This window comes from Nyctibius grandis, chromosome 4 (assembly GCF_013368605.1).
Source record: "Nyctibius grandis isolate bNycGra1 chromosome 4, bNycGra1.pri, whole genome shotgun sequence".
NCBI classification, from domain to species: Eukaryota; Metazoa; Chordata; class Aves; order Nyctibiiformes; family Nyctibiidae; genus Nyctibius; species Nyctibius grandis.
In genome coordinates, this window is record NC_090661.1 from 79,352,654 (window position 1) to 79,379,894 (window position 27,241).

Below are 27,241 nucleotides of genomic sequence, written 5' to 3' on the forward strand. Positions count from 1 at the left end.
GGCACCAAACTGCATACAAAGAATATCAGCTCAAAAATCAGTTTAAAGGAAGAAAGATAGACTGCACAACAAATGGTATGTTAACCAAAAAAAAAAAAACCACTCAACTTTACACCTGTAAACTGTATTTCAATAGTCAATTCTTTTTATAGCACAGAATGTTATCATTGGTATATTAACAAAGGAATTGGGACTCTCTGTTACTTGCATAGTCTCAGAAAAAGATGGAAATACTATACTGTACTGCAATTTCTGTATTGTTTGGATTAGCAAATGTATACCAGAAGCCTACCCATATGAAAAACATTGCGGAGAGTAAGTAAATAGAATAAAAAGCAGAGGTGGTCAGATTTTGTCCCTTTATACAACCATGCAAGCCAATATGAGTTAGTATTGTTGTATAAATTAATAACATGTGGAATGTGGTTCTTGAGTGTAACACAAGTTCACAAAAAATTAGTTTTGTCTTTGCTCTGTTGGTAAGGAAGTACACCTCATTCCAAATCTGAAAAATTATCTAGAGCAGCCTCAATTCTCCTCTCTAAGCTATTTTGAGAGCAGGAATGTTCTGTGGGGTCTTTTTGCAGCTGTTGCTCATACCTGCACATATGCAATGCCCACTTCTCCCACTACATTCCTTTCTAGTCCAGGCTGAGAGAGAGACATGATAAAGCCACACAGATTTACATCAGTCGGGTGTTTACCTGCACTGATGGAACACATCAACTAGTTTGCTATTTATTTTTGGCCACCTAAGCAGCCTTGGACTGTTTAAAGGTCTGAGACTAGGGTACACACAGCGAATTTCTTCAAATGAAGGAGAACTTTAAAAGGGTGGTGGGGAGGGAATGCAACTTCTCAACTTACTGTGAAGTTCTTCAGGAGGCTGCATAATAAACCGATTACAAACCAATTACCTGATCCTGCTCACAGGATTTAGAACAAATATTAATGTAGCCTGTTCCCAAAGACATTTACTCTCTAAAAGGTCTGCCTGAATATAATATTTTTAATCAGTGAGTCTAGGAATTAGAAACTTGTGGTTGAAAACTGTTTGATATTTACAAATAGTATAGTCCTTGTGATAAGAGTGATATATTTGTCTTGGACTGAAGTCTACCATGGAGTGCATTTTTCAGTCAATCATTTGAATAGATCAACACCAATCTATCTTTTGCATTATGATTGGGTATAAACACTGCCCTGACTTGTAAATTTTAAAGTATTAAAAGCAGAGCCTGTATGCCTTCAGGTTCAAAGCCATCAAGGCCACCATCTAAAGAAGAATCAGGTGTCATAATATTTCAAGAATACTCTCTGCTTTGACCTAGTACAAGACTCTACATTAGTATGAACAATGAAAAAGTGCATATATCTCTCATTTGAAATTAGAGCTAATCTTAATTAGCATATTTGATGTTTTATAAAACATACTCTTTTCATGCCAATTGTAAAAAACATTCTTGCATACAGAAAGAACTATGGGAATAGTTGGCTGAGGCTGTAAAATTTTTATACCACTAAGGATACTTGTTAGCTTTGATTTAAGCAGACAGTGGAATTGAGTAAAGAGGTAGTTGATAATTTGTAATACTTAAGGAAATTCAATTATAAGGCTATAAATCTAAGAAGCTTCATTCTTTGCTAGGAATGTATGAACTGCTTTCAGCCAAGTACTTATCTGTCAGATTTTGATATCTATATCTAAAGGCATAATAAAACCAGACATTCACACAATCAATTTGGGTGGACTGAAAGGGCATTATAGGTGAACATGAGGAAATGTTTTAAATACATTACTTTCAATGTACAATTTCTTTTCAACTACCAATCAAGAATATTCTGTGTGTACTTTCTTTTTTATTCTCATCTATGTTGTTAGGAAAATACCCCCACAATGCTGTGGAGAAAAGAATTGTAAAATTAGATGTCAGAAAGCCCTGGAAGTGTTCTGAGCCTAGCGGGGAGGCAGGCATCCTTGTGTTAGATGGAAGTAGATGAAAACAGCATGGCAAGGGCTCAAGAAAATTGCCTCAGTTAAAATGTTATTTTCTAGGCATTTTTTGTAAACCATTTCTCTACATGGCCTTCTGGGCATCTTTGAAGAGAAAATTTTACGTGTATTTTAGAAAGGAAATAGGTAACAACTTTATGCTGTTTACACAACCCTAATTTTTTTATATAAACCTTATAATTTTGGAAAGACTGTTCACAATTTCTGAATTGCATGCGCTTAGATAGAGTACTGCATACTGGGACATGTAAGGTGAACAAAAAAAGTTAGGCCATTAGAATAAAGCAAGATCACTTTAATAACATAACTAAAATATTCAAGTACTATTCTAGAGAGATAATGAATAGAATTAACTCATTAATTTACTGTATTTTTTTTTGTGGGTGTTTTTTATTATTCGGTTAGATAGGGTTGTTTATCAAAATAAATATACAGCTAAAATATCAAATGGATGCTTTTCTTCCGAACATCTGAAATTATTCTCAAAGGCTTTATACTGTTTTGTGCTCTTTCCTTGGTGGTGATGAGCTGAGCTTATTTTGTGCTAGGGAGCAGACTTTGCAGCTAGTTTCATTGTGCTATAGAGGAATTTTCATTGTGTCACTTCCTTAATATTTATAAAGACACCCCACCATCCTCTCCCTATTTCTCCTTGCAAAATGCAATAAAAGATCCTAGGTCACATAACTCTAGCATTAGTTCTCTGTCTTGATAGTGAGACTTCGATCTTGACAGAAGAGATTATATAGCATTATCAGGTTCAGATATACTTAGTCTCTTTCATGTAACTCTTCACATCATTACACTGAGAAGCAAATGCTATGAGCAAGATAAATCAGTTGAGGCTACAGAGCTCCTGATAATTACACTGACAGGGTAGGACTGGGTGTATTAAGCGTTTAGGTTTTTTCCTGACAATACTAATGGCTGTGGTTGCAAGATGTACATCATTTTTTCGTCTCTCTGTCACCATGTCTCACTAGGAAATGATTGTATTAGGTAAATATATTTGCTGATAACAACGTTGTATCTATATACAGATAGAGGAGAGCAGAGGAACATTGTGACTTAAAAAAAGATACAGATGAAAATTAGATTTCTTCTCTTGGGATACACTGTCATTCTCTAGCTATTCTTCATATAGGCTGTTGAATCAGTGGGTAATTTGTTTTATGACTATCCAGGAGACAGAATTGTGGTGTAACATATTCAGGAGAAGATAATCACGTGCTTACAGTGCTAGAGAGAAACTTGGAAGAGATAGATTCAAGTCACTGTGGTGGTATGGCACATTCTGTGTGAGGTCCAACAGTTACCTAAACTCTTTTTAACTTTCTTCCTAACTGTGATTGGAATAACTTAAATTTTTGTTGCCATTTGTTAAAATTTCTTCTTGAGTTTGTAAGGTCTCTGAAGAAAAAAATTACTTCTTACTGTTTGTACCAACACAGCATCCTGTGATAACATTTTACTATTGATTTAACATCAAAGTCAAAAGAAAATGCTATGTACTTACTCTTAATAATTTATAGTGTGTTCACCAATAGAAGATAGTGAATGATTCCTTGTTTCTGTGTCAACCACTAATTGTACTGTCTTGTTATCTTTCTAGAATGGTACATTTACTCATGTTGCTGCAGTATCAGTTTGAAGTATGTTAGTTATTTTATTCAGGGATAAAAATAACAGAATGACCTGCAAAGCCTTCTCCTTAGGATCATGCAGGGGAAGGTCTGTCGTAAAGATAGATCCTCATTTTCTGTAAGTAAAGGCATGTAGAAGTGCCTTTTGTGGTTGCTTGGTGATACACTTGAGGTATACAATATTTGATGAGTAAATAAAGAGGTCCAATTTTAAAAAAAAGGGAATAGAATTGTCCTTGATCGATTATTGTGCCTTCATTCAACAGTTATACCTTACATAAGATCTGTAGAGACCTGCGTATAAGGCTAAATGAAAACGGAAAAAACATGCAAGAAATGAGAAGGGGTAAAAGGGAAAAGAATAAATGATAGCAGGACTCAATAATATCAAGGGGTTTTGTTGGTTATTTTTCCCGCAATGAGGTGGTTCACTGCTGTTTGGGTCACAACAACCTCATGCAACACTACAGGCTTGGAGAAGAGTGGCTGGAAAGCTGCCCAGAAGAAAAGGACCTGGGGTTTGTCGATAGCTGACTGAATGTGAGCCAGCAGTGTGCCCAGGTGGCCAACAGCATCCTGGCTTGTATCAGAAATAGTGTGGCCAGCAGGACTAGGGAAGAGATCGTCCCCTGTACTTGGCACTGGTGAGGCCACACCTCGAATACTGTGTCCAGTTTTGGGCCCCTTGCTACAAGAAAGACACTGAGGTGCTAGAGTGTGTCCAAAGAAGGGCAACAAAGCTGGTGAAGGGTCTGGAGAACAAGTCTTATGAGGAGTGGTTGGGGGAACTGGGGATGTTTAGTCTGGAGAAAAGGAAGCTGAGGGGAGACCTTATCGTTCTCTATGAGTACCTAAAAGGAGGTTGTAGAAAAGTGGGTGTCAGTCTCTTCTCCTAAGTAACAAATGATAGGATGAGAGGAAATGGCCTCAAGTAGCGCCAGGGAAGGTTTGGGTTGGATATCAGGAAAAATGTCTTCGCTGAAAGGGTTGTCAAGCATTGGAACAGGCTGCCCGGGGAAGTGGTTGATTCACCATCCCTGGAGGTATTTAAAAGAGGAGTAGATGTGGTGTTTAGGGACATGGTTTAGTGGTGGACTTGGCAGTGCTAGGTTAATGGTTGGACTTGATGATCTTAAAGGTCTGTTCCAACCAAAACGATTCTATGATTCTATTGTGTTTGTGTCCTTCATGCCTTCTGGTGTTCTCATGTTGTTCCCCACTGCAGCTTTTCTGCTACATTTTATTCTATTCTAGATATTGGGTGGCATTAACTTCTGCTTTAATTACTCTGCCAGCAAAGACACATCACCTAATTCCAAAGCAGTTTTTTACTGCTTAATTATTCACAATTTTTGTTACCAAGACAGTATTTTCCAGTCAATAATAAAAGTTTTATCTGGGGATGGCATGCCCCATCCCTCAAAGTGTTTAAGGTCAAGTTGGATGGATCTTTGAGCAACCTGATCTAGTGAAAGATGTCCCTGCCCATGGCAGGAGGGTTGGAACTAGATGATCTTTAAAGGTCCCTTCCAACCCAAACCATTCTGTTGTTCTATGATCTAAATTCCTAACTTCTTAAACTGGCAGTTATCCACAGAGGCAATGATGGACAGGAGATAAAGCCTGGTGTCACTCTCTGATATCAGAACTAAACTAGCACGTTTGGCTTCCTGGAACCCACAATAGTTGATAAAGATAGATTTATGCTTTCTTCTGGAATGTGTTTGTTTGTACAACAAGAAAAGCTTTACCACAGAAAACTTCTCACTGAAATAAAATTTATTGTCTTTGCCTCAGCTGTGTTAGTCCATACTGTACAAAGGTAGAAAATACAAGTACCCAGATTCTGCTGTCAGCAGCTGAAATAGGATGGAGCAGTAATTATTTGCAGTAACAAAATTATCTTTATAACCATAAAATTGAAACTGCTGTAGGTTTTTCTTTGTTTTTCAAGTTAAAATCAAGGTTGTTTTCATCTTTGTAAGCACAGCAATGTTTTCAGGTAGGCTAAAATCAAGGTATAAATTTCCTTAACTGGACAAATAACTTTCATAGTTTCTCTAAATGACATTTGTGGTAACCTTGATTAGTAGCATCTTGAACCAAAGTCAGCCTAAATTCAGGTCTTTTTCTTCTGTAAAGTTTACATAACATTTAACTATTTCCCATTGTTTTCAGGCAACTGACATGTGAAACATCCATTTCGTAAGTGCATATGGGACAGATTTTTTAATCTCTACATTAACAGTTAAGTTTTGGCAACTTTCTCTTTATGTATAGATAAGTATGGGTAAGTAGCAGATAAGTGTCAGTAAGTCCAGAGATGGACTGGACAGCAATCACTCAAGTTATGGTTAAGTATTTTAATGGAAAATAAACATATATTATGAAGAATCAGTTTTGTTTAGGGATTCAGTTTTTGAGGTTAACTGCAGCAGCAAACTTTAAAATATCATCACAAAGGCTTAAATTAGTCAAGAACACTGAGTCCTAAAGTATTTATTCTCACTTTAAGGATTTTGAAATTAGTATCTTACTGACATGGATTATGGGAGAATGATTACCTTTATCTGTGGAACCTGACTCTATTAAAACTCAGGGTAACTGCAAGATTTCAAGGAATTAGGAAAGCAATATTGAGCACTGGAGGTTTTTTAATAACTGTTTCATTTCCAGCAGACCAGCAGGTACTGCCTTTCAAAAAATACCAGGCAGGTGACCATCTGTCTCTTTGAAATCACAGGGAAAACGCCATGGTTCAGGTGGAGATAAAATGCAAAGATCATCTTTAGTCCATTATTATCATTATCTTATAATAATATTTTATAGCATCTTAAATATCATCAGTTCTTTATAATTCACTAATCGACATTTCATGGTATCCTAAAAGAACATATCTTAAACATTCGGATCCCTTCATGAAGGTTAATTTAACACTAACCAGTATCTATGAAACTAGATCACTACTTTGTGAATGAGTTTGGTTTTTTCCAGTCCTTTCTTCATCCTTGAGTAAGGCTGAGCACTTAACTATAGGTCTGATCTGCAGTTCCTCCCTCCTAAGCAAAACCATCTGCCTGCTGAAAAGAAAGCAAGGGAAGAAAGTAGAAAAGAGAAACACATAGTGTATTTGTATATTTTTTCCAGCCCCAGGTGGTGTCAATCTAAAAAAAAAAAAGCCACAAAACAGACCATAAGTTACAAACATGTCCTTGCTATCATTACTCTTATTTTTTGCCAAGCCTGCACTTTATCTGGTTTCTGCATATAAAGAGTTGCTGATCAGCAACATTTGCAAGCTTCACATAAATAAAAGGGTTATAAAAAAATGTGATGACTTCTCTGTGTGTGGTGGAGAATAACACAATGCAAATCCCTTTTAGCATCCCACATGGCCTCTGAATGGTGAAACAGTTTCTGTGGAAGAAATTTCCCTTGATTGTTTGCAGCCCACTTGTCAGGGAGTGTATGATTTGGAATGTCTCCATATTGCAGTTTATTCTTGCAGTTGTTTACTGCTCCAGAACTAAAGTAACTGATTATCTGGCAGCCTATCAACAGGAGAAGAAAATTTAGAAGAAATACATTAATTGTAATTTATATTTCATATTTTTAAAAAGTTTCCAATCCTTCTGTTCTTTAGAACATTCTTTTGAAAGAGTGCCTTTTGACTAGTTTTACGTGGGAAAAGATTTGTGAATTCCAAATTACTCAACCTGAAGGATAAAAATGCAAATTTATATAAAATACTATACAAGTCCTGTGAAAATATCTGTGGAACTCAGATTTTTTAATATTGGAAAATTATTTGTCCAAGAGAGATTTGTGTCACACCAAATTCCGGTGAAAGTTATATTATACTATCAAATAATCTATATTAAAATATATATTAATAATATATTAATATTATATAATATTATTAATATAATATGAAAGTAATGGTCATATATAATAATGTAATATAACAATAGGATATATTTTATTTAATCATATACTATTATAACATAATTATGATATAATCTGAAAATTATTTTGATGTATTTTTTCTACTTAAATCATTATGTCAAAAGACAGTTGTTTCTGCTTTGTGCTGTTCAGACAATGGTCCTAAGCATCTCAGAATCAGTAGAGAAGGTTCAAGTGGTTTAAACGAGCTGTGAATCAGGCTGTTGTCGGGGAGAGGTGCTTTTAAGTTGTAAAGGAGTTTGAAAAGCTCAGCTTTATTATGATTATAGCATTTCAGTAGAAGCCATGTGTGGACATGGTATGAAAATGCTTCTTTAAGTTAGACAGTCAGCAGAGATGTAGCTCTTATATATGCTGCTAGAACACTGCACTCCTGACATGTGCTTCTGCAACCATAGAGGCTCACTGTAATTCCCTTTCTGAAGCCTTTTAATGTGGCCGTTACTTTATTTCCTGGCAATGAATGGTATAATCCTGGCTTTGCTCACTGAGCTTAGTATGTATGACAGTACTGCATCCCTCACTTTTTTGGTAGTGGCTATCCATAAAATGCTAGTTTAACATGGAATTGGTTTTGCTTTCTCTTAAAGCTTTTAAAGGTGGATTTTTTTCTAACATGCTATAGACATTTTTTCACAGTTTATCCAGAAGACAAGAGGTCTGTATAATTTAAGCACAGAATAAGTGACTGGATTGAAGTAGGCAAAGAAGATAACCACATCATGAGCTTAAAAGATGAGTTTGAAAGAGGAGGTGGAAACACCACTGATGGGGAACTAAGATAAAGAACTCCATCACTGAAAGCACTGTCACTTGGTGGCTATACATCCTCTCGTACATGTCTTTTAGGCAGGCTGACATTTCCATTTGGACAAAGGAGTTAAGAGGGTAATAGAAAGCGAGATATACAGGACATTAGCCTAGAGAAACAGTTCTGTTGGTATTGTGGGTGATGTCAGGTAATGATATGGTAGAGAAGAGAAACAAAGAGGCCAAGTCAAGGGCAGAGACTTATGGAACTGCAGACAGGGGAAGTAGGGATGAAGACAGCTCTCCGAAAGAGGGAAAAAAAAAGGAGTAGGAAGAGGAACATCACTGCATTTCTATAGAATTCTTATTTTATGGCGTTCTGTGTGAACTTCATTATTTCGAACTGGAGTAAGAATATGGAATACTGAACTATAAATTAAAGCTTTTAGAAAATATTAAGTGTTTAATAAAAATATATAAGAAGGAACAAGAAAAATCTCTTCTAGACTCTTGGGGAGTGAATAGGACTTCGTAACCGTTCTAGCTTTTGTTTTTAAAATGTAGTTTACTTTTATAGCTTCTGCTCATATAATTTTATTTCCTAAAGCATATAAGATTTTAAAAGTACCTAAAGAGTTAGTTTAAAATTTAAAAATATCAGTTACTTAGTTTAAAACTTTTGTTAAACACTTAATGTTTTCATCTGATTATGCCTTGTTTAGAAGCATAATTTAGAGTAGAATAATAAGAAGTACAACTAATGAAACAACAATATAAAAAAAAAAAAACAGTTAAAGGAAAAATAGAATTAATATCCAGGAAAAAGTCCTGAATGATGTCTATGTAGGCATGAGTTCATTTTTAAATTTAAGAGGCAGAAAGCCAATTGCTGGATACATTATAAACACACAGAGTATGTTGTTGCTCACAGACCTGCACTATCTGGTGAGATTTCCTTTAAGCCCTGTATGTTATGTAAGAACCTCTTGCTTTAATGCTGTTTTAAAACAGCTGTAGTTTGACACAACAGACAAAGATAAATTGTTGCTTAAAGATGCTTTTCTCGATTTATTGCTGAATAGCTGAAAAATTAATTTGGACACCTTTACCCAGGTCACTTACATCCCACGTATTAATTTCTTTTCTTGAATGCTGACAGAGCTGTACATTTATATTGCTGTTTGTAATATATGTTCATAACAAAGCCCACACTCCTCCTAACATACCATAATATTTTTACCATAAAGAATATACAGGCATATGTTTTGCTGCCATAAAGCATTTCATACCATTAAAATAATTGACTGTATATTATCCAAGGCATTTGACATAGTGGGCAAGTAATGAAGCTGCACAAAATTTTAAAGCAGTAATAAGTTGTTTATCTTATTGGACTAAATTTGGTAAGAATTTCTGAAATGCTCAGAGTTCTCTATGTAATGGGGCAAAAAAAATATCTGCCTCATACTTAGCTGGTTGATGTTACACTGGCTCTGGGACTTTAGACAAGCTAGTTCAACAGCGTAGATTAAAGCACTTGAGCCCTACCTGCAGGAATTTATGAGGAAGGATGTTCCTGACGCATCCTTTTTGCCACTTCATTGGGCCTGGCTATAGCTCTGTTTCCTGCAGGATTAGTATTGTCATCTCTTTACACAATGTAGGCTGAGCTTCGGGAAAAGCTGAGGATATCTGAAAAAGACAAATTGCGAAACGTTTAAGAGATATATGGTTATCCAAGTCCTTCTCAAATCAGTTGGTATTTGGTACTTCAGCCTTTCAGGTAGCTTTGCAAATGTCTACCAATAGTTTTAAAGAAATACTTTCTCATTATGTCAATTTTTTGGTCTTCACATCTAGACTCAGTACTGTCTCACTTTCTGCTCTGTAAGATGAAGACCATAAACAGTGGAACAGTTTATAAACAGTTTATAAACAGGCTACCTAAACAGTGGAACTAAGAGTTTCTTTATTTTTTTACAAAGAATAAAATACAGCTTTTAGATATGAACTAAATTACAAGATAAGTTTTTCCATGATCTGTAAAATCATGTGCTTATTTAAGAAAATCTAAATATCTGATCTCTCAATCTTTCTCTTTTTACTTGTTTCCTATTTACTATCTAGTCAGATAGACTCTGGTTAATGAAAATGTGGTAATGTAAAATATAAAAAGAAATATATCACATTATTTTTGCTGGTGTGATGTAATTGACTATTTCTTGCTAATTTATATATACTGTATTATCATACATACATTTTTGGTGCTCTGTATAATTCTTGCAAATATGAATTTTTCTCTTCACACAATTTATATAGCACAATTAGTGAATAAAGCCAAAGAGATGATAACATGCAGGAATGTCCCATTGTGGTTGAAATTTTTGCTCTGTTTTAATGGGGTGTAGTAAATAGAGAAGCAACTGTTTGATGTGAAGCCTTAGATATTTCAGGCTGCGTGTTTGTGGTGGTTTCCCTAGTTTGCCTAGGAAGGTCTTATTGAGAATGACAGTCAAATCTCAAACAAACTTTGGATGAGGGCACAAATTACAGTATAGAGAACTGGGATTTCAACAGTGAACAGCTTCTGCATATGCCGTATTTCCAGTCATATCAGCTAGCTTTGTATTTGCTCTTCTGAATTATAGTGCTATTCCTGCTGATGGATACTAAGCAGCTTGATCCAGTTACCTTAATATAGGTGTTCGATGCTAATTGAAAGACCTTATAGTGTCTGAGACATAAGCTTTATGGATATGACATGGCATCCACGGACCCCAGGGCAGCAGCTAGAAGCTAGGTGGGGACTGCATGTGCATCTCAGATACCACTAGAAACTTCTGCTTAGGCAAATACATTGAGCTTTTGATGGTAGTCCTGTAGCACCTCTGACTTGTTTTCCTTCATACCTTCAACAGTAAAAGATCTCTGAATCTCACAGTAAAGGTTTTCCTCAGTTGTTGTCCTAAACCACTGATGACCATTGAAGAAATTGTTTCAATATGTTTCTCATATTTCCTTGTTAGTTATAGATGCAGAGAAGAAAAAAAAAAGTTTGAAATGATGAGTTTTGACTGCTGATCAACTTCTAAACAAGGTGAAAATAAGTGAAACATTGTTAAAGAAACTCAAATAGCAATGTAATACAACTATTTTGCTAGAGAATTTCAGAAAGAGAAAACTGAGAAACTTTTTTCCTCAAGCTCTCTACAACCTTATCTCACCTCATGCTGAATGTGCTTGCCAAGAATTGAGTGTATTATTTTTATGTAGGATACTTGATTTACTGACTACATGGACTCTTTTTTTTTTGGCATTCCAGGAAATCCTGTAAAAAATAAGCAATATTAATTGCCATAACAGTCTACTGACTTATTTTTTAAAATCTGATTCATGTTTAAGCAGTTGTTTGTAAATTTTAACGAAAGCTTTTGGTTTTACTCAGAACTCTGCATCTGTGTTTGTTTGTTTTAGATTGAGGAGGATACGTGGCAGAAATACTACCTGGAAGGAGTTGCAAATGAAATGTATACAGAATATCTGTCTAGTGCCTTCGTGGGTTTGTCCTTCCCTGCCGTTTGTGAGTAAGTAGAAATACTTATTAATATACATATTTGTCTTCTCTCAAGTGAAATCTAAGGTTTCTGCAGAAGACCTTTTCACTCTTCTACAGTCCTAATGTTGCTACATCAGATGGGATCCAATAAAATAAACATTAAAGCAATCACTGCATGGAAGTATTCCAAACATTGTAATACCTGTTTTCAGAAGAGATTTGGAATTAAGTGATAGTAAATGAAAGCATAAATGTTTTTAGTGTTGAACAAATTCACCAGCAATCCATTTAAATTATTTACTTGTAAGTGCTGTCCCATTGTTTCTTTTAACTATTCCTGTTCTTTGAATAGCGGTTGTCAGCATCACCCTCTTGGCTTATGTCCCATTCCAAGGAAACTATTCATTAATTGAAACAGATGTAGTGGAGTCATATAAGCACTGTGGCATCCAGAGCTCTGTGGAACTGGTTGCAAACCACTTTTAGCAAGTAAAATATGACAGAAAAAATGTCTATTCTGTAATGAGAAAGGAGTATTTGAAGCATATAGTATATAACCATAGCATAAGCCATGCTACAACTTTATTTCTAGACTGAAAATCCATATATTTGTCCTAGAATGATTCTGTGAATGAGAGATTTGTATGCACAAAGTTTCTATGATAAATACTGTGGCCACAAACATAGGATAGTTTAGCATAGGCATATTTCCTCTTCTGTTGGCACTTTTCTTGGCACAGCTGTATCAAAAGGTCACAACAAAGACTGTGGACAGCTTTTGCTAGGCACTGTTCAAATGCTTAAAAAGAAACAGACCCTACTCTGAAGAATTTGGTGTCTAATTAGATAACAGAAAAACTTCTGCAGACTCCATTCTTAGAGGAGGAAATAGAGGAAGAAGTAAGATATCATCTCTTATGTGAAGGAGAATAATTTTGCTTTAACTCCTCTCATTCTCCTACCTTTTTTGATTTTTACAGTAGCATAAACATAGGTTATGGCATAAGAATGAAGGAGAAACAACTGTTAGACAAATGTTTATCCATTTAAAAATCTGTCTTTTTCTGGGATGTAGCTATGACAGACCCCAGTCTTTAATTTGGTAGTAAAATGAAGGGGCTCACAATCCATCCCTCCACTGTGTTAACCAGACTTGTGACTAGGTTATTGAGGGAAAATGTTTATTACTATAAGCACAAAACTTTGCCTGGATATCTTGAAATAGAAAATCTCATAGTGTGTTCTAGAAATTTGTATTGTATTCAGAATGAATGGTAATTTGTGCTGTTTACACTAACTACAATCATGAAAACTAAATCTCCATGACAGACCATTGTTAAACATAGTTGAGTTTCTATACAAGTTGTTAGACACATGTGACTGAGACTGTATTTGACATAAAGCTGACATTCATTTAACTGTGCTGGTAGAGTTGAGATAAAATAATCAATAAAGATAGGCCATTTATTGAGATTTAGAAACATGTCTAAACTTTGGAGCTCTTCTCAAGCATTTGATTATCTGGAGGCTTAATTAACTGTGTTTCCTATTCTAAATTAAAGAAAAAGATTTATCTTAAATTTTCCAACAGTTTAATAACTCTATTAAATTCAAGTTAATTAAAGCACATTGAAAATTAAAATGTAGTGTTACATATTAAGGAGTAGGTATTTTCATTACCATAAGAATTGACTGTTCAATTTCCAGAAGAAATGAAGGACAGCGAAAAGTCCATTGCATTGGTCTGTGAAGGGGAAATAAAATCAGTGGACAGGCTTAGTGTGATCAACTACCCACAAAATACACAGATGTTGAGAACAGTTTTTGTAATTTAGCTTTTAAAATTCATGCAGTCAATGACATTTTAAAACCCTGAAACTAAATGAGATGTGCTGCTTCCTCAGGTTATTGGTCTTGACTGCTGGCCTAGGAATGTGATTCTTTGGTAAACAGGCTGCCATATAATTTGGATAACAAACAGAGAGAGCACAGAAACATCTCCTCTTTCAGTGGGGATGGGACACTCAATATTGTTGAAGAATGTCAAGCTTTTGATGTCAATACCAGGGTGAAGAATTAGATGGAAACAGGAGTTAATATCAGTCTGCAAGTTCTATTCGTAACTCTGAGTATATGTGTGAGTACTGTGTGAACATATTCCCACCAATATATTTTCAATACGTGAATGTAAGTCCTATCATTCTGTGCCCTTGGATATTGTTGGACCAGGTGTGGATGATGCTGATTGAAGAGTAAAGTAACCAAACTGTCCCCCACAAGTTCAGAGTCTTCTAGTGGGCCTTCTAATATTTACTAATGCAAGGCTAACCTTCACCCAGGTTCTAGTCCCACTATTCTCCACTCAAAAATTTTCCTAGTGAGGCTAGCATGTCTATGGATTCACACTTGACCTAGCAGTGGAAACAGCATATGAAAGGTGTCCACTTCTCTTAATATATGTTAAATTGGGCCCATTTACTGTTGGTTCTATTTTTGAAGTCCCTCATTCAATCAAATGTCATAGCCATGTTTTAATAAAAGGCAAAATTATAGTTATGTCATTATCTCTGTATTTGTGCAGCACATTGTTACATAGTTTATGACTATGGCATATATTACCACATTAGTCATGAAGTTTTTTGTATGTTTTTATAACAGACCATTTGGGGAGCTAATCACAGAAGTCTTAGAAACTTCACTGTCCTGACAAAGGAGAACTAAGTTAGGCGAGTAGGTGACACTCAGCACTTGTCTGCGTTCTCCCTCACATCTACATCAGATTATTTCTCTTCTGGATATATTCATAATAGTAGCACTTGCTAGTCTGAGAGTGACTCCAAATTAAGCCAGTCTTTCACAGAGCAAGGACAGCATGAGCTACCCGTGACTGTCAAGTTCTTCTTTCTGTCTTTGGACCATTCTCTTCGACTAGATTTCTGACTTGTTGCACAGGGTGAGGTAAATCTTAGGCACTTTTGAACTCTTGAGGCTTAAGCCGCCCATAATATGACCAGTAGTTTTCTGCCTTTCTGAAGCAGTGATGCTGGATCAGTCCATACCTGTTAAATTAAGAGCTTTTTCCTGAACCCAGGTTTTTATACAACATTGCAGATATGTGCCAGATTTTAGACTCAACAAACCTAAGCTCAGCTCAGGTAGTGGCCAAGCCACAAGACAGACTGTAGACTGACATGACTCTAAATGAAGCTTTCCATCTTCTGACTGTGATTAAAATCAGACTCCATCTGATTCTGCCAGACATGTCTTCTGTATCTTACACTTGCCTCCAAGCACTCTCAGAAACTCTCCTGTGGGTCTGCCCAGCAAAAGGTTGGCCACCCCCACTTCTTCCACCCAGCCGATGAATATGTGCTAAATAGTCTCCTCAGGCACACCTGTGAGATAGCAAAAGCCAACACATGAAAACAGATGTTTTAAGGTCCCACTGTGCTAATTTCATCTCAGTGGATAACAACCTTTTCACAAGTATGAAAAGGCTGCTTCAATAGAAAAATATCCATATATCAGCACAGAGGCCTTACAGCATGCTACAGTTCTTTCTTCTTTAATGTGTTTTAAAGTATGGAGGCCTATGTTACTGTTACCAGTCCTTACACCATGGTTTTGGATAACCTGGATTTTACTACACTTGGTACAAACAATAATTAGTGGGTTAGTAATTACTGGAGAAATTTTGGTTTATTAATTCAAAACTCTGTATATGTGGCAGCCATGTTTCCTGTTCATACCTAGAAAACTAACAATACCCACTTTTATAAAGCAAGCTTGGTTTCTTTGTGCTTAAAACCTTCAGCAGAGCTCTTACAGGAACAATATCCTTACTTAGTTTTCTTATTCCAACATGATCGTCTTTAATGGGAGCCAGAAAGAACAGTGGAATGATAGTTTTGTTTAGCAGGATAAGAGTAGACAAAACTAATGAAAGACAAATATTTGTGAAACTCTTTAGCCAAGTGTGGATTGGAGTAGGATATATTCCAGAACACTTCACAGCATTTCCATTGCATTTCAAATAAGGAACCATCTTCTAAACCAAGATAATATTTGATGAGGGAAATACAGAGAAAAATCAATGTAGTGTTCTATATTGGCATTTCTTACATTCAGTGTTTTCATAACAGACTGACAGGTCAGCAATAAAAACTGTTAAATATTCAGCTCACATTCTCAGTACCATCATAGTAATGATAGTGGTATCCACTACCACGAGCAGCAAATTTATTTGCTCACCTGCTCTTGGTCTTAGCAGCAGCCACTGACTGGAACTGGTACAAATAATTAATTTGTATGAAGTGCTTCTGTGTGTGTATATGTGTGAGTAATGTATGTCGTATTATCATGAGTGACATAAGTCACTCTCTACACACTCTGTTATGGTGTTTATGTAATGACTCATGAACCCACTAGAAAAGGGCCTAAACTTTATCAAGATTCACCCATGCCCTCTATACGCTCTTGTATTAAAATGTTTGTATTCTAATGCAATAGTACAAGTGCATGTAATGATCTGCTAAGACATTTGTAAAATACATCTCAAATATTTTAACAAGACCCCCAAAAATCTTGCTAACAATCTTATCATTTTACACTTGATCAGATAACCACTTACATCAGTGCTTACTTTTAATTTTTTGAATAGTTCTGTGGAATTCTACTATTGGAGTATTTGCTTCAATGATTTTCCTTGCCTGAGCAATGCATGAGCGTTCAGCATCTGGAAGAACGCAGCTGTAGGTTGAAAGCAGAAAGGTGCCGGTGCTTTTGCCAGTTTCATGTGATTGGAAATTAGCTGAGCCTGAAATTAACAAACCTTTAGAAGGGATATTTGGGTTATTAAATATGTATTATGATAATTTCTATTCCAACATACAAACCTAATTGACTATACTGGTTTTAGACGCTGCTGCTCCGTAAAAGTAAAGTACCTGATATTCTCATACTCCTAAGGAACACAGCATACCAGCAAGTACCAAATAAAGCACCAGTTGCCAATACGCATAAAAAATAATTTGAAAAGACAACAAAAATAATATATTTATGAAAGATTTCTGATATTGTAAGTAATTTGCTCAGCTTAAGATACTACTATAAGATACTACTTTTTTATCAGGAATAATATTTTTCCGTATACTTTTCATTAGGTGAATAGCAACATGATTTATCCTATATCAAAATACTTTTGCTAACTGTAGCTGAACCAAGGTATGGAAGTAGACTGAAAGTACTTTTTCTCTCCTGAGGAAAGTACCTATTCCTTTGTCAAAAGTAATTCAGCAAAAATATTATAACTGACCCTGAGGAAAAAACCTGAATGATTTATGGTGTACAAGATTTCAATCAAAATTTTGTTTGAAAAGAAAAAGCTTCCTTCCAGTAGATATTCTAATTACAATGCTTTTTTTAATATTTGGTACAAAATTAAATAATTAAGAACTAATTAAGATTAGATCTTCATGTTTTGCTGCTCAGAAAGGAGAATGATAACTTCTTTAAATTCTAAATATCCCAGTACTTTCACATGCAAATAATACAGCAGGTATCTAATTTATACCAATGATAGTCTTACAGTAAAGAAGGAAGATTTAATGTCAAAAACAATTTATTTCTCTCTGGGTAGATAGAAACAGTCAGATTCGAATTCTTAAGAACCTTTGATCATGTCTGTCTGTGTTCATCAGTAGTTAGCAGATGATGCTGACAGTTGAATAGAAATTAATGCCTCATGTACTGTCGTTGACAATTTTTGTGGACTTCTACAGAATAATTTGAGGTAAAAAGTGTTCTATCTTCTTATTACAAAGTTCTTTATGTATCTGGGGAAAAAAAGCAGGTATAAGATCTTTCTGTTTCTCATTGTAATCATGTCAAACTACATTTGCACAATACAGTTAAATGGTGAGACTTATTAATCCTGATGTTTAATTGCATGGTCAAGTGCAAGTAAACCTATTTATTTTACCACTTAAATATTTTTAGTAAACCTATAGATAAGAATGAGATACTGATGCCAAATATTAGGGTAGCATTGTATGTATCTCTTTATGTTGGGTTTGTTGTTTTTTTTCTTTTTAGAAAGATATATATAGAAATAGATTATCAAACACTAGGAAACAAAGGAAGAGAAGTTAAGTGTGTTTTCCGAAGGAATGTAGGTGGTCAAAATGAAAAAAAATAGTTTTAGAACTCTTGACATTCATGGCTCATGAAGTTTTATTTTATTATATCATCTTTTTTAAAACAGATTCGTAGTAGTCTTAATACAACATATAGGGTACTCTAGTGTTTGAAAATTGATTTTTTATTTTATTTTTCTTTTTTTGAAGCAATACTCAGGCTTCATTAACCTGTTAATATTGTGGGAGGTGGTGGGCTAATCAAGGATTCAGTAACTATCAGGGTTTTGTCTGCCCATTTCTGACATTGGCTGGAGTTCTAGGGGTAGAATAAGAGTTTTAATTGCTTTTGAAAAAAAGTTAAATGAGTCTTGTCCCTATCTGTATTTCTGTGTTACTTCTGAACATTACAACATTGCAAAACTTAAACAAGTAAATTCTATTGTATGCATCCTTATGTGATATGCAGCACATTGCCTCAGCATTGTCAGAACCCCTACATCCATGCTTATCTATAATTATTCTCTTATACTGAAGAAATAGCAGAAATGAACTGTTCACAGTGATTTCTGAAACTTATTATAGAAATAGAATATTATCAGTTCAGCAGCCAATTCCTTGTTTTCTGCTTCTTGTGACTGATGCAAAGTATGCAGAATATTGCTTAGATTTGCTTCAAGAAAATAAATATTTTCAAAATATATGCAAAAATATTAACAACATTGAAGTAAGGAAGTTTGTAGAGAAGCACTGGAAAAGTTAGTGTATGATAGAGAAGATCACAGAATCACAGAATCACAGAATGTTAGGGATTGGAAGGGACCTCGAAAGATCATCTAGTCCAATCCCCCTGCCGGGGCAGGATTGCCTAGACCATATCACACAGGAACGCGTCCAGGCGGGTTTTGAATGTCTCCAGAGAAGGAGACTCCACAACCTCTCTGGGCAGCCTGTTCCAGTGTTCAGTCACCCTTACAGTAAAGAAGTTTTTCCTCAAATTTAAGTGGAACCTCCTGTGCTCCAGCTTGCACCCATTGCCCCTTGTCCTGTCAAGGGATGTCACTGCGAAGAGCCTGGCTCCATCCTCATGACACTTGCCCTTTACATATTTATAAACATTAATGAGGTCACCCCTCAGTCTCCTCTTCTCTAAGCTAAAGAGACCCAGCTCCCTCAGGCTCTCCTCATAAGGGAGATGTTCCACCCCCTTAATCATCTTCGTGGCTCTGCGCTGGACTCTCTCTAGCAGTTCCCTGTCCTTCTTGAACTGAGGGGCCCAGAACTGGACACAATATTCCAGATGCGGCCTCAGCAGGGCAGAGTAGAGGGGGAGGAGAACCTCTCTCGACCTGCTGACCACACCCCTTCTAATACACCCCAGGATGCCATTGCCCTTCTTGGCCACAAGGGCACACTGCTGGCTCATGGTCATCCTGTTGTCCACTAGGACCCCCAGGTCCCTTTCCCCTACGCTGCTCTCCAACAGGTCTGCCCCCAAATTGTACTGGTACATGGGGTTGTTCTTGCCCATATGCAGGACTCTACACTTGCCCTTGTTATATTTCATTAAATTTCTCCCCGCCCAACTCTCCAGCCTGTCCAGGTCTCTCTGAATGGCTGCGCAGCCTTCCGGCATCTCAGCCACTCCTCCCAGTTTTGTGTCATCAGCGAACTTGCTGACAGCGCACTCTAATCCCTCATCCAAGTCATTAATGAATATATTGAATAGAACTGGTCCCAGAACCGACCCTTGCGGAACTCCGCTAGACACAGACCTCCAACTGGACTCTGTCCCGCTGACCACTACTCTCTGGCTTCTTTCCTTCAGCCAGTTCACAATCCACCTCACTACCCGATCATCCAGACCACACTTCCTCAGTTTAGCTGCGAGGATGCTGTGGGAGACCGTGTCAAACGCTTTACTGAAATCGAGATAGACCACATCCACAGCTTTACCATCATCTATCCACCGGGTAACATCCTCATAAAAGGCTATCAAGTTGGTTGAGCAAGACTTCCCGTTGGTGAAGCCATGTTGACTGCCCCTAATGATCCCCCTATCCTTGATGTGCCTAGAGACAGCAGCAAGAACAAGTTGCTCCATCACCTTTCCGGGGATGGAGGTGAGGCTGACCGGTCTATAGTTACCCGGGTCCTCCTTCCTGCCCTTTTTGAAGACTGGAGTGACATTCGCTTTCCTCCAGTCCTCAGGCACCTCTCCTGTTGCCCATGACTTAGCAAAGATGATGGAGAGTGGCCTAGCAATGACTTCCGCCAGCTCCCTCAGCACCCGCGGATGCATCCCATCAGGGCCCATGGATTTATGGACATCCAGGTTGCTTAATTGGTCCCTGACCCAGCCCTCATCTACCAAGACAGATTCCTCCTCTATCCTGACTTCTTCTGAGGCCGCAGGGGTCCAGGGCTCCTCAGGACAGCTTCCAACAGTATAGACAGAGGCAAAGAAGGCATTCAGTAACTCCGCCTTCTTTTTATCCTCTGTCTCCAGGACCCCCACCTCATCCATCAGTGGGCCTACATTGCCTCTAGTGTTGGCTTTACCTGCAATGTATTTGAAGAAGCCCTTTCTGTTGTCCTTGACCTCTCTTGCAAGGTTTAATTCCAAGGAGGCCTTAGCTTTCCTAGTTGCCTCCCTACATCCTGTGACAACAGACTTCTATTCCTCCCAAGTGGCCAGCCCCTCCTTCCACGATCTGTACACCTTCTTCTTCCACTTGAGTTTGCCCAGCAGTTCCCTGTTCAACCATGCAGGTCTCCTGGTACCCTTCCTTGACTTCCTACCTGTTGGGATGCTCTGATCTTGAGCTCGGAAGAAGCAGTCCTTGAACGCTAACCAACTATCTTGGGCCCCCTTACCTTCTAGTACCCTGTCCCATGGGATTTCCCCTAGCAATTGCCTGAAAAGGCCAAAGTTGGCCCTCCTGAAGTTCAGGGTTGCGATTCTGCTAGCTATTCTGTTCCTGCCACATGAGATCCTGAACTCTGCCATCTCATGGTCACTACAACCAAGGCTGCCCTCAACCTTCACCTCTTCCACCAGACCCTCCTTGTTAGTGAGGATCAGATCCAGCAGCGCTCCTCTCCTAGTTGGCTCATCCACCATTTGCATCAGAAAGTTATCATCAATGCACTGGAGGAACCTCCTGGACTGGGGATGGCTGGCTGAGTAGGCCTCCCAGCAAATATCAGGGTAGTTGAAATCCCCCACAACAACCAGGCCCTGTAATTGAGAGACTGCTCTCAGCTGCCTGTAGAAGGCCTCATCACCCTCCTCATCCTGATCCGGTGGCCTGTAATAGACACCCACAACAGTATCACCCCTGCCAGCCTGCCCCTTAATTCGCACCCACAAACTCTCAACTCGCTCCTGATCTGCCTCTGGACAGAACTCAATACATTCTAGCTGCTCACTCACATAAAGAGCAACTCCACCACCTCTCCTTAGCGGCCTGTCTTTCCTGAACAGGACATAGCCATCCATGACCACATTCCAGTCATGCGAGGCGTCCCACCAAGTCTCTGTAATTGCCACTAGATCATAGCCCCCCGACCGAACACGGATTTCTAACTCCTCCTGCTTATTCCCCATGCTGCGTGCATTAGTGTACAGGCATTTCAGGGAGCGAGCTGGGCACACCGATTTCATCCCAGATTCACCCCCTGATTTCACCCCAGGGGGATGGGGGGCCTCCTGGTCTACCTCAACACTAGAGCATTGCCCCAGTGGTGCAAGCCCAGCTACCACCCCATCCCCCTTCGAATCTAGTTTAAAGCTCTCCGAATGAGCCCTGCTAATTCCTGTCCCAGAACCCTTTTGCCCCTACGACATAAACCTTTCCCATGTATTACAGTCACACCTGGTGTCTTATAAAACCAGCCATTATCAAAGAACCCAAAGCCCTGCCTGTAGCACCAGTCTCGTAGCCAGGCATTAATAGAGAGAATCCTACTGTTCCATCCCACGTCATCACCTGAAAATGGAAGGAGGGAGGAGAAAACAACTTGTGCCCCAGACTCTTTCACCAACCGTCCTAGGGCCTTGTAGTCTTTCTTCATCCCCCTCAGACTACGGGATGCAGCTTCTTCCCCACCTGTCTGGAAGATCAGCAGGGGGTAGTAGTCTGTGGCCCTCACCAGGTTGGGGAGTTGCCTGGTGATATCCCTGATTCGGGCTCCAGGCAGGCTGCAGACCTCCCTGTGATGGGGGTCAGCTCTGCATATTGGGCCCTCAGATCCCTTTAGGAAGGAGTCTCCAACCACTAAAACTCTTCTCTTCTTCCTTGTGGAGGAGGTAGCTATACGCCCGTCAGGTTTTTCTGACTGTGGTGGGACCTCTGATATAGGTTGCCTCTCCACCACATCCCCATTGGACCGGCTGTATTCCACTAGGGCTTCATATCTATTGCTCAGAGGCACCTGTGGAGGCAAGTTAGGCAAGGAGGGCACTCGCCTTTTGCCACTGCCATAGACTTGTCTCCACTCACTCCTCCCCTCTAGGTTACTGTTTTCCACCTGAGAGGGGCAGAGTACAGTGGTCCCTCGATCCTGGGAGCTCTCCGGCAGGTGCTCCCATTTTTGTTGCAGGGAGGGCAGAGCCTGGCTCCACCAGTCTATCTCCATTTCAGCCTCCCGAATGCTCCTAAGCCTTTCTACTTCGGCTTGAAGCCTTTCAACCTGGTTTTGCAGCTGTGCCGCTCGGCCAAGCAGATCATCTACTTGCTCACAGCGCACACAGCCCCCTGACACCACAGAGACGGTGTAGCATTCCCTGCAGCCCGCAACCTGCACCATCGCCTCCTTCCGTGGGAGCTCTGTCTGGGTTCCCACATCCATTTTGGTCTTCTTCCACCGGGTAGATACCATTGTTCTTTCACTGAACTGGGAAATACCTGTTGGTGGCACCCCTGGTTCACAGCTCCTTGGCACCTTCCTCGCCTTGTGCACTGGGAGGGAGTCAGTGCCCTCCCCAACGAGTTGCAAACAACTGCAACCTCTCCTGCCCTGGGACACACCCAGTCACTGCTGACTCACCCAGTCACTGCTGACTCACCCAGGCACTGCTGACTCACCCAGGCACTGCTGAGTCTCCCTCACCCTCTGCCGCCTGGGCAGGGACTAGTCCCTGCCCTCCAGATGACAGCCATCTAATTGAGAGGTGAGCCCTAGAATAATTTGGACAAATTCATAGAACGGGAAGGAAGTAGCATTGAATTTGCATACACTTCAATGACAAAATTGGAAAATGTTTTCTAGTTATTGTTTAAAAAATGATTAGTTTCTTCGTTTATTCTTAGAGAGCCTATTAGCTTGAAGCAAATGGTGTTGTACTAACTCACAGTTCTGCAAGTCTGTGATATCACCCTTGAATTGTTTTAATAAATAGCCACTTGTACAGACTTTTACAACTGAAAAAAATGTGTATTACACTATCAGAATGTACTTCTCATATATTGGTCAGAAATTGCTTCCAGTCATGTTGTTCCTCTGGGACAGTAGTTGGCAAATACTGACTTACTACTAGTGTACTCTCATTTTAGTTGAGTACATACATATTTTCTAAGGAATCCATAACTACAGCCAAATGCAATTTTATGTTGTGTATGATGACCTTTGTTATTATTGCTTAAGTAGACTTAGTAATGTACTGTTGGTGCTTATGCTTCTGATCTCAATTTGTCAGTTTATATTTTTAGGAAAATACGTATTCGTTATCTTCAAAATAGAAAGACCTTAATATATATTCTGTGTATACCTAACTCAAAAAATGGGAAAAGACCTTAGTGTAAGTTCTCAAAGAAAATACTTCCCCCACAGTCATGCGTACATATGTGATGTTGGTTGTGAAAAAGGACTGACTCTTGGCCTCTTCTTTTCCTGCAGACTGGTTTTTGCAAAACTAAAGCTCTTAATGATAGCCATAGAATACAAGTCGGAAAAACGAGAAAGCAGGTATGTCCGATGCCTACAAATGTTGAAGTTCTGGAATGTACTGTCAAGAATTTTGCCTGCTTTTTTTTCAGAATGAACATAGCTATTCTTTATTTTTGAAACATTTCAGAGTGTAATTAGCATGCCATCACATTACACCATTTCACATAGCACTGAAAGGCTTTTATTTCTGCCCTATTCTTCTGCCCTAAAATTAAAGTCAAAACACTTAGTAGAAGGTAGGGGGACAGTGATACATATGTCCCATCTCCAGAAGTACAATTCATTTTTACTTAAACAAAAACTTACCATGTTTTTGTTCATAGTCTATCAGTTTTAATCGGAGGTCCAACTTATTCTACTGAAAATGGAAAAGTGGAAAACAGATGTGATATCAAAACATATGGCTATGTGTATTCTCAAAATAATAATTTGATTTACATGAGTCTGGAAGAACCAGTTTACGTAGGATACAGGGTAAACAGAAGTATAGGATAAATATAGTATTTATATGGTATCTGTTCTGACAAGACTGTGTATATGAATAACATCATGAAACTGGAAAAGATTAATTTAGCCTTGAAATTACCAACTGGCTGATTCCTTCCCTCAACACAAAGAAAAAAATTCATTATTATTAGTACAGATTCACAGGCAGGAGAAGAAGTTTCTTGTGGGTTTTTGTACAAAAATGCATAAAAATCCAAGTGAACAGTGGACTCGGTCATCTATCAGCTTGTCCATTGGTACTTTACACAACATTCGTTTTTGTATAACAAAAAATGTTATAAATGTGTTCTGCAACATGTGGAGGGGCATATAATAAAAATATGACAATACTGACTCTGAGCTGGATTTTATTTTTCCTCTGTCAAAAATTATATTCTGTATTGTATTAAATCTGGAACAATATATATTAGTTCATCTTATTTTTGGCCACTAAGTACCTAAAACTTTTGAGGGTAAGTATTTCTCCTCACAGGTGAACCAGTTATGTCATTTGAGCTCATGCCACAATTTCTGAGGTTTCAAAATTTTATTTTAATATTTTATATTATGTTGTCATTTTTCATTATTAAAAATATTTCTAAAACCTATGTAGGGCATTTGACATGGCAAATGCAATGTTGCAACTGTTCATAAGAGTATTTCCATGCCCTGTAGTTGGTTTTGCTTGATTCTTTCCTATGTTATAAAGTGATATGTGAAGTGGTGTATGTGCTATTGGATATTATTTTTGTCCACACTATGCTGATTAAGAAATCCTTTTTTGTTTGAAATATCAGAATTTTTTTAATGTTTCTAGCTCCCATGGTCTCTTAAAATACTTTTCCATTGAATGATCTAATTCCACATTAGCTTATGTAAAGCAAATGATTTATTATGCTTTTGTCTCTGAACAGTTTAATCTTTTCCTGGAAAAAAGAAAAAATACAATAGTAACAGCAGTGGAACTATTTATCAGATTTTGTATTTCCAATATTAGAAAATATTTGGTTTCTCTTGGTTCTTGTAAGAATTATTGTCCGACTTTAGCTTGTCATTACTTCAGTTGTCATTTACTTACATAAGTGCTAATATCACAGTCTTTTTCAGTAATAAGAGATAATTCATGGCTTCCATATCATTCTTTGCACTAACTTCAGTGGGAGTTGGATTGAGTTCTTAATCACAAGGTGATGCAGAGGATCCCACAAAACATAACAAAATGTGGTACAATCATATATTCCTTCTTACTTAAAGCCACTCAGGTAACAGTTCACAATTAATTAATTTGGTAGGAAAAAAAAGAGCCTAAAAATTTCAGGAAACGATACTAACACAGGGCTGTTAACAGATGGATTTTGTGAATACGTATGTAACAAGAGGAGAGCCATAAGCTAGATATTCACATTTTCTTATAACTCTGATTCACAGTAATATCTGCTGACTTTATTAAGCAGTGATAATTTTATAGTCACTGTTCGGTGAATCACAGAGCTACCTGCAGCATATCTTTACTGTTCTACTTGTTCCTGTGCTCTTCAACCCAAATATGTTAAGTACATATTTGTAGTTTTCTGCGCTGGACCCTTTTAGTCTAACCAGAAAGGTGATGGAACAAAACTTCAGTTTCTGACTTCTTAGGTATACTTGCATTTCCTTGCATCTTATTAAATGAAAAGATGGGGAATTAAGATAAAAATTAGAATAATATAGTTTATAAGTGCAAGCTGTCTTTGAACAAGATAAATTTGTCATTTGCCAATTATGTTTGTTGAAGTTGACTTCGGAAATATTTTATTCTACTTCATATCTTAAGTTCTTCATTGGTAATTCTTCATAAAGGTGTGAAGGGGGAGCTGATTATGGTACCCTTTTAGCTTTCACTCTTCATGAGAGTGACCAACAGTAGATATGTGCTGATTTATTTTACGATTATAGTTTAGATTCATATTTTGTAAAACTGTTGAGAGGTTTGACATAGTTTACAATTTAGAGCAACAATGATAAATATAAACACAAATTTAGAATATTATCTAGGTGGCATCCTTTTATTAAGAGCTAGTATTTCCTGCCATAGCTGAGACAGGTCTAGGACCAGTATTTTCAGGAGCAGAGGAAATTTTCAAAGTATTCTTTCTGCCTTACTCCCACCAGTTTTTGTTACTAGTCATAACAGAATATCTATATAGGTAAATTATATATCTGATTTTTTACTTACACAGGGAGTTTCCTTTTAAGATTAGTTTCATCTTCTTTCATCACTTTGCACTCAGAGCTAAAGCAACACAAAGTGAATTCAGAAGTGTGTGCAGCTCTCAAAAGCGGTGCTGTGGGGGCATTCTTGATTTTCTAATCCCCTCTCTAAATTTTCACCTCTGTTTTAAGGATAAATCCTAGTGCCATTGTAAGTCAATGGCAGAATTTTCATTGACTTTGTTAATGACTTCATTATATGTAGAATGGCATAAATACTCGCTTACCTATGCACCTTTTTTTTCCCCAGGCAGTCTCCTAGATGCCGGTTTTCTAAAGTTTTCTGATTTACAGCCAAATTCTGTTAACTCTACCGTAGGGAATTTGAGATCAATAGTAATTATAAATCATCAGAACTCTATCCAAGCTAACATTAATGCACAAGTTAGCAGTAGCTGAACTTCCTGCTTGCAGTTGGGTTTTTTCTCCTTTTTTCCTGACTCCTAATAAAGCTACACAAAACAGTAAGCACACCTTGATAACAAGTTTT

At 37.8% G+C, this 27,241-nt stretch overlaps 1 protein-coding gene across 12 annotated transcripts in view; it reads left to right on the top strand.

The window, feature by feature from the left end:
- The window catches only part of KCNMA1 (potassium calcium-activated channel subfamily M alpha 1), a 554,299-nt gene that overhangs the window by 399,068 nt on the left and 127,990 nt on the right, over positions 1-27,241 (top strand). For all 12 annotated transcript variants that reach the window (XR_011047946.1, XM_068398028.1, XM_068398027.1 and 9 more), the window contains 2 exons: positions 11,848-11,957; positions 23,965-24,033. Coding sequence is in view for 11 of the 12 variants with exons in the window: in XM_068398028.1 (XP_068254129.1) it covers positions 11,848-11,957; positions 23,965-24,033 (179 nt within the window). In the remaining variant the exon portion in view is untranslated. The remainder of the gene's footprint in view (positions 1-11,847; positions 11,958-23,964; positions 24,034-27,241) is intronic.